General features: G+C 32.8%; 1 protein-coding gene across 1 annotated transcript; it reads left to right on the top strand.

The window, feature by feature from the left end:
- The first annotated feature begins 274 nt into the window (after window positions 1–274).
- Window positions 275–6,544, top strand: LOC128548582 (receptor-type tyrosine-protein phosphatase alpha-like). Its single transcript, XM_053523849.1, has 10 exons — window positions 275–375; window positions 941–1,066; window positions 1,553–1,701; window positions 2,070–2,205; window positions 2,751–2,879; window positions 3,177–3,282; window positions 3,958–4,034; window positions 4,944–5,075; window positions 5,721–5,848; window positions 6,413–6,544. Exons 1-9 carry the CDS (start codon window positions 316–318, stop codon window positions 5,778–5,780), a joined length of 975 nt encoding a protein of 324 aa, XP_053379824.1. The 5' UTR covers window positions 275–315; the 3' UTR covers window positions 5,781–5,848; window positions 6,413–6,544.
- Window positions 6,545–8,458: the final 1,914 nt, after the last annotated feature.

The following is an 8,458-nucleotide window of genomic DNA, read 5'->3' on the forward strand; positions in this document are numbered from 1 at the left end:
ACGAGAATAATCCATTTAGGAATCCTGTCCAGAATGCAGTTATTTATGATATTCTTTTTAAGACGTAATTATGGCACTCTGTTTAATGTTAGGGTCTTAACTGTAGTGCAGTTTATTTAGCCAACTTAGCACTTTTACGTCTAAGTTTATGTGTCAGCTTGCAGTTTTAAAGTGTATTATGTACAAATGAAATAAATTGAAATTTGAAAAATTCAAAACATATCTATATTGATTATAAACATGTATTTTTAATATGCACACTGATCTGTAGGTCCTACTGCAAAAACAACAGACAAGTTCTCAACTTTCTGGCTTATGGTTTGGAATGAGAAATCTGATATCATTGTTATGCTGACCAATCTCCGTGAGGCTTCGGTAAGATAGTTGATACTTTAAACTTTGACTTTCTAGATGGTTGTATTAAAATACTAATATGATGATAGCAGAAAGTTGGTAAAGTTATATTGCCGTCTGTAAAACAGTTGAATGACGGGGGAAAGAGCACTTGCTTTATTGTCTTCTTCTTTTCGAACCATATAATTTTTGTTTAGAAGCATTCCTGCTTGCGCTTTATGTGTTACTGTATTCGCTTTACAGGACGATTACTAAATATCAAAGATTTTAATCGGAATTTAAGGACAATGTGTTAACTCGCGTCCTTTCGATTGAGTTTCGTTCACCCTCTAGGCTTTCCTTGTTTATATTTAGGCAGTGGGTTAATGCAAGTAAATTAGAAGAGAGTGTGCTAATCGAACGTATTTATACTGGGCCAATATGCCGATGAAAGTGTTGTTTTAATATTTTACTTCGTGTCGGTTTTTTTTATTTATTTGCTTAGAAAGTTTAAATCTTAATGATAATATAATGCCATTTTACTCTACCTCAAAACTTTATTACCTTTCTTATCTCCAATTAAAATATGGTTTGTGTCTTCACAAAGGGAAAGAAGTGTGAAAAGTACTGGCCAGATTCAGATAAAGAGGAGGTCTATGGTCAAATTAAAGCGACATGTCGTAGTATTGAAGATTTTGCTGAGTATACTGTCAGAACCCTCACCATATCAAAGGTAAGTTAAGGCTCTGCTCCGTACGTCAATTAAATTTCTTTAAACTTTCAGTTAAACAAATACAAATGACATGACACAAAACATTTTTTCTCCAATTAATTGAACCAGTTTTGTGCCTGTCTCATGAAATTTATATTATAAATATTGTTCTACTTCCAGTTATATTAAGTAAAATACTTTTAATGAATTGAAATGCTTGAATAAATGTAATATATTATTTCCTGATCTTGACAAAGTCGAAAAGCTAGTGTTCTAGTGTTATAATATTTCATCAGGACATGTTTTACACTCAGAAATGTTCTGAAACTCTGTAAGTGATCCTTTTTAAATGTTCTGTCCTTGAACATCAAGCACTCTCCGTAATGATATTATATAATCTTTCTCTGGGGTAGATAGAACGGATTAAAATCATTGAAATGAAAATTTATAGGAACGAAACTTTTTAAGAAAAGTGTGATATCTAATAAGATTCAGTTAAATTACTAGGGCAAAGAAGAGAAACACGTGGTGCAGCTACATTACACGGCATGGCCGGATAAAGGTGTGCCAGAAGAAGTGACAAGTCTCGTAGAATTTAGACAGAGGGTGAAGGCCGTTCCAGTAATATTAGGTGGTCCAGTCATCATCCATTGCAGGTAAAGTTTGAACATGTATATATAGACTAGTCACATTTTTGACATAAATTAATATGGCAGTAAATTTTCAATATTTTTCGTATAAAGACTGATAATCATGTAAGACGTATGGCTTGGCCAAAAGAGCTTAAATCCCTTCTCCGCGGCTATTCAAATTTTATTGTGTATATGCAACCCATTATTACAAAAGGTAACAGCGCCACACGTTAGTAAATCTTTTAACAGTTACATTGTAACTTATAGTTATACAATTAGACGTATGAAGCAATTAGCATATAGCTCAATAACAATAAATACTCACGGAAGGGACTTTTACCGGACGGAATTAATGTAATTATTCGTCATTTTAAATAATTATCATTTGCAAGTGCGGGAGTAGGTAGAACTGGCACTTACATTGCTCTGGACCAACTTACAGAAGAAGGCAAGTGTGAAAGATCTGTAGATGTAGTCAACTGTGTTAACAGAATGAGGGAGCAAAGGGTCAATATGGTTCAAACCGCTGTAAGTACGGATGCAAAACAAAAACAGACAACAAATTTATTATGATCAATCAGTATATGACTTGTTCTTTTAACTCGTAGATCTCTAATTTTATAGATTGAATATGCAAATAACATGAACGTTTCTTAATAATTGAGTGTTCTAATTTTATAGATTGAAGACGCAAATTACATGAAAGCAATTCTTAGTAATTAAATGTAATTGTACAATTCATAGTTTATCATAGTGGCCAAAAGTAACATTAATACATTCTCAATGGCTGAAGGGAGACATTAATACGTACGCTCAAATACGTCCTTAATAGGAGATCTTATGTTATATGATATGTTTTACAAAGTAAATATTTATGTTTTATCTTACTTCGTAGTAAGGTTTACTTGTGAATTCATGTGTTTGTTTTAAACGGTAGCCTATATAAGTATACAAACCATCAATTTAAAGTTTGAAATTGCGGTTTTTCGCAGACCGGAATTTAGTATGTAATATAGTTAACTACCGAAACCACAAAGTCAGGCATTACAGAAGTTTGAGTTATAACATTTTAGGAGCAGTACAAGTTCCTTTACAAGTCTTTGGTGCACTCGCTTTCATTCGGCTGTGAAGCGTTGACGGCTGAAGAGATTCAAGGATTTACATACAAAGCAGATAAAAAGTTGTTCACAGACATGTTTGAGGTTTGTTCAGCAAAATTGGCAAAAGATAGGTTCAAGACAATCGAGCTTAGTCCTAATATTTCCAATTTTGGATGCTCTAATAGGCTAAAAATACTCCCACTCTAGTCACAAAATGCTTCTAAATTAGAGACATCCCGTTTCTTTATGGCTTCCAGTATGGTTTGTTGTATTTTCACATGAAATTGTGCTACTTTAGGTAATAGTGAATGTGAATAACTCTGTTTTGTGTTCCATGTACATAACAACAACAGTATTTCTGCATTGTAAACACAACCCTTTATTATTAATGTTTTCCAGACTCTTAGAAAAGAAATTGATATTGAGAGTAAGGAAGATATGGAGGATCGTCAAGAAAATAGGAGACAATACAAGGATAAAAATCGACGACATTCTGATATCCCTGGTAATAAATATCTATCAGCTGTGATTTGCATATATAATGTGTAATACAAAATAAACAAGATTCTCTTCCAAACTTTGTGCATCACAATAATCGTATTTCAGTTTTACTGCTAGTACTGACATACTCTAAGACACCGTTTCAAGTATATAACAATGTAAAGCAATGCCCTTATGTAATGCAAGTATGTCCAAATGGTCACATTAGGGCGTCAGTGGTGCAGTGGTCAACAGGTTGGACTACAGCGCCAGCGGACCGTGTTCGATTCCCGGTCGCGGCTGATATCCCAACTAGTGTTCAGTGCTAGGGGGTGATTTACTTAAATTGGTACTGTTTCCAGAAGTATCGGCCTAGACTGGATGCTGGGGAGGTAAATATGACGCCTGTCGTGGGCTCGGCTGGAAATAAATTGTTCCATCCATTCCAGGTGGGGACTTTCGTCGACAACCCACGTTAAACAAGAAACATTTTTTCTTTTACATTCAAATGTTCCAGTGTTTCACAATATTCTTCGATTGCGTTTAATGGTTTCTGTACACATTCTTGAAGTTTGTACATGACATTTACCAAACACGCGTTTAGGTAAAGGCATAACATTCCAAAAGAAATAGCTAACTCTCGTATAATCTGTCAGGGAGTGAACTTTCTGTAGGTATTCCTTTGTTGTTATATTTCAAGCTAATCGCAGTAGAGTACGGCTGTACCTTGCAAGAGCAGATGGTCACCATGACTACATAAATGCTGTCTTTATAAATGTAAGTAATATCTTGTTATTTCATTTTCGAATAGCATTCTCTATATGGCGCATTTATATCTAGTAAATGACTATCTCCTGTAATGTTACCTTGCCATATTTCCTGAATTTTGAATATATCTCTTTGTTACATATATTTCTAAATGATAGGCCTTTTGTTGAGAATATATCTGTAAATACATACTGGAATCCTCTTTTATGTACTTCTAAGAAACAGTATATGGCTGTATAGTACCTTACACAAATAAACACTAAAGTATTTCGGATGTATTATCTAAACATGGATAATTTCTGCGACTGTGCTTTCGACCCAAATTTTCCTTAACACTCTTCGATAAATTTGGAACATGAAGTAGATAAAATATGAGCTTTCCTGCAATTAAGGGTCTGAAACTAGTAGTATATTTGATGTTGACTGTACCCGTATGTGTTTATCCGTGCTTTGTATGTTGTTATACATGGCCTATGTTTGTGTATGTGTCTATCGTTTACACATTAATTCGGAAATTGCTGTATATATTCTGTTGTTTAAGAGGGGCTTGGAGTTTTTTTCCTTGTTTAAATGCTTTACTTCTGAACGCTGTACGTTGTGAGTGATATAACATTGTATATACAAACGAAAACTGTCCAAACAGTATAATGCATACATTTAATGTTTCGAAAGACTTTAAATCTTATGTTAATAACAGATGAAACAAATATTCAGTTAAATGGTATGCATGATTAGATGGTTACAAATGCACGACATCAACTTAATGAGTAAAAGCCATAAATGGAGGTAACTAGAAACAATACGTTTAGTTAAACTTTCTAGTATGTTTATCAATATTCAAACCTTTGGCATTAAAAAAAAACAAGTACCAAATATACACTTCAAAAAGACAATGACACATTATACATTTTCTTTCAGAGTTTCAGGATCAAGAACTTGTTTGTTGCTGCACAATCCCCACTTCCTGGAACTGTCGAAGATTTTATCTGCATGATTTATCAACAGAACAGTTCTTGTGTTGTTGCTTTAGTGGAATCTCATAATCAGAATGTACTGACTACTTTATTTTGTTGAATAATATACATATAGTATACCTACATACTGTAGACAGTGATCTGAATTTCTGTGAATTACATAAAACACCACGACGAAATAGTCTGGGGTTTTAAAGTTCCATGTACCACAAGTCATAAGAAGCTCGCAACTGATTATGTCAAGGATGCAAGTTATTCGCTATAATTGTTTGTTATCCTCTTGCTAAAAGGGATGTGATAATCGTTATAAAAAACATGTTTAAGAATTATGAAGTTTGACAGACGTGGAGAGATATTTTGTGATAGGAAGTCTTATCTTACTGTTTTTGTGTGGGAGACTAAATCCATAATTGACGATATTACTAGGTGTATAAGCGATAACTTTAACGTCTGTGTAAAAACTTTATATTGACCTTACATGAATATGCATATACATGCAGCATTGTAAAAGTATCTTTATGAAAGAAATATGTGGAAATTAATTGTATTTAGTAGATAGCACACTTAATGAAAGAAAGAGATATTGTGTTTCGGTAACTAAATGAAAGACACTGAACACAATTGTTGTGTGACCATTTAATATCCTCATAATTGTTTTATTTAAGAGACATGCTTCAAGAAATGGTACTTGTTATGCTTTTTAAACTGAAATACCTTTCAGAATGTTGGAAAATATCTTCCAGCTGACAATGAGACTTACAATGTGGTGATTTTATTGTAACGAGCTCAAAGTGTGAGACAAAAGAACAATATGTCTTGAAGAAAGTATCTATTCAAACCACTAAGAAGGTAGGAAGTTAAAACTAAAAGTATTGTCTCATTGACCCGAAAGGTGTGATAAAAATACGGATGCTTCATACAAAACACTACACTTAATACTTTGCCAAGATCATACAAAAATATTTTTGAAAAGAAACATACATTTCTCGACGTTATGATTGTAATAAGTGATTCTTAAATAAAAGCGAAGTCTAATTATCCTGCAATAATTTAGAGCAAAGTTTATAGTTTGACTGATATTTAGCATATCTTTGTATCAAGTCAATAAACATAGATTAATGTCTTTAAAATGCAATTCAACAAACTATCAGTATGTATGATATTTTTGCAAAACTATAATTTGTTTGTAAACATCGGATAATTTGCTTTTAATGAATTTCCGACAAGGAATTAACAATTTATAATTAATGTACTCGTCTCAATCTGACCAACTTACTCAGACAGAAATTCATTCAAAGGTATGCCAAATGGAAAAAAAATGTGCGTTAGATGATTTCTTAAGGGTTAATTAATGATAACAATTTTATGACCCACTCCAGTTCTCAAAGCACATGTCATCAATCTTTTCCACAGAGTGAAGAAAAAACTGTTTATCACTTCCAATACACAAAATGGGGAAGATCTAAGACGGTTCCAGACAGTGTTGAAGATTTTGTTCACTTCATGAAAGATGTAGAAAAAATCATTAATCGTCAAACTGAGGACCAACCTCATATAGTAGTTCACTGCTTGTAAGATTCACTAGTTTCTTTATTTTAAAGCTGCGCACCTTCATATTTATTTCAAAGCTGTTGAAATGCAGAAAAAGGCTTGTAAATGGTTTGGTAGGCTTTATGACTGTATGACCTTTTGAATAAATAACAAAGGCTGGTTCATGCAATCAAGTAATTATGTAACAATACGTAAATACAAATTGCTAGTCACGATATATGAATATGTACTTCAAATCATACGCATACCACGTCTTTTTAAAAATACTGGTTAATCATTTTCGATACCTGATAATAATTGTTATCTCTTATCTGTTTTGAAAGTTTCGTCTGTTGGCATGTCGCATTAAAGTTTATTTAAAACTGTTGAATAAATTTAAACAAGTAATAAAATTGTACATTCGGTATATAATAAACGTACGAATAAATTACGTTATTATTTGCAACAATAATATTTGTAAAACTATTCATATACAGAATTGATGTACTATTTGAGTAATTGTTGTTTTAAAATAAATGTTCACAGAGGGAAAACTGATATTAATTTCAGGAATGGCTATGAGAGAACTGGGTTATTTTGTGTCGTGTACAAACTACTAGAGAAACTGGAGGCAGAAAGACAAGTCAGTGTTGTTAACACTGTGAGGAAAATCAGAACACATCGGAAACAGTCTATAACATCTGTGGTAAATTAATTGACCACTATACAATCATAAATATTTTGATTCTAACTTTGAGCTTCAATATCGCATCCTCGCGATTTTCTTAAGTATCTTCTGCTCCAATTTTCATTAAATTATTTAATCATTAGATGTTGATTTAAATCGAGAACATTTTCAGTCAGAACATAGTCAGCGTATTTTATTGGCATTGCATATTCTCAGTGTATTTACCTGTGACTTATTTTACTAGTATATAGTACTGTAAATTCACAAGGATGTATTTGCTTCATGTTTACATAGATTAACCTTATTAATTGTTCATAATTACAAATATGAAATCTGGTCATAAAATATATAAACGCAATAATGATCACTTTATATTTCATCTTCTCGTGTGTTTATTTTGATCACATAACGGGTACTATTTATTTCAGGAACAGCTCAAGTTTTGCTACCAGTGCATATCTGCTTATTTGGAGATATACAACACCTACTCAAATTTTGCTACTTGAGAAGTTGTACAACTCTTTTGTAAAGATAACGACGGACAGTCAAGAAGTACAATTATTGAACGATGTACTGTAAATAGTAGTGGTACCAATATATAACTTTATATTACCTATCATTATTTATATTCAAATTTGTTTGACACACTATTTATATATTATCGTTTCTTTCTTTTTTTTGTTTTTTTTTCACTCTTGTCATTTCCTGAAAACATTTGAGTCTGTACACTAAAACAATTTACGATTTTTAAATATTAATATGTATCTTTGTCAGGAAACCCCCACCCCTCCGCCGCCCCAGCCGATTGTTAGCCAATATCTTTTCAGCATTTTTACACGAACTGAGCATAGGTTATGATCGTGGAACACGTTATGTTACAGTTTCATCATGTTTTAAAAGCAATGCTCTTTATACTAAAGGACAGGAAACTGTACACTTGTAATTGACACTTGGAAACATCATTCCATTAAAAAGTTCCTTTAGCACCTTCCTATTTACTCCAGTTAGCAGTCGACGACTGGCCCACCAAATGACACTTGTCGTTACAAATGCCATTCTGGTTTCGACGGAAAATCGAAAAATATCATAGATTAATATTCCTTCCGTGGAACACTTCTGTGCGAATGGACACATGATCTATATATGCAACAGGCCCGTGAAACACGGTACTAAAATTGATACACTTTCAACATATTTGAATCGGATAATTACTATATTAGGACTGTATTAGTTTTGGTGAG

Source organism: Mercenaria mercenaria, chromosome 14 (genome assembly GCF_021730395.1).
Source record: "Mercenaria mercenaria strain notata chromosome 14, MADL_Memer_1, whole genome shotgun sequence".
NCBI lineage: Eukaryota > Metazoa > Mollusca > Bivalvia > Venerida > Veneridae > Mercenaria > Mercenaria mercenaria.

Coding starts and splice junctions, on each gene's coding strand:
- LOC128548582 (XM_053523849.1), top strand. CDS start 316: ATGGTTTGGAATGAGAAATCTGATATCATTGTTATGCTGACCAATCTC. Junction 2,206..2,750: donor TCAATATGGTTCAAACCGCT/GTAAGTACGGAT, acceptor ATAACATTTTAG/GAGCAGTACAAGTTCCTTTA. Junction 2,880..3,176: donor TGTTCACAGACATGTTTGAG/GTTTGTTCAGCA, acceptor AATGTTTTCCAG/ACTCTTAGAAAAGAAATTGA.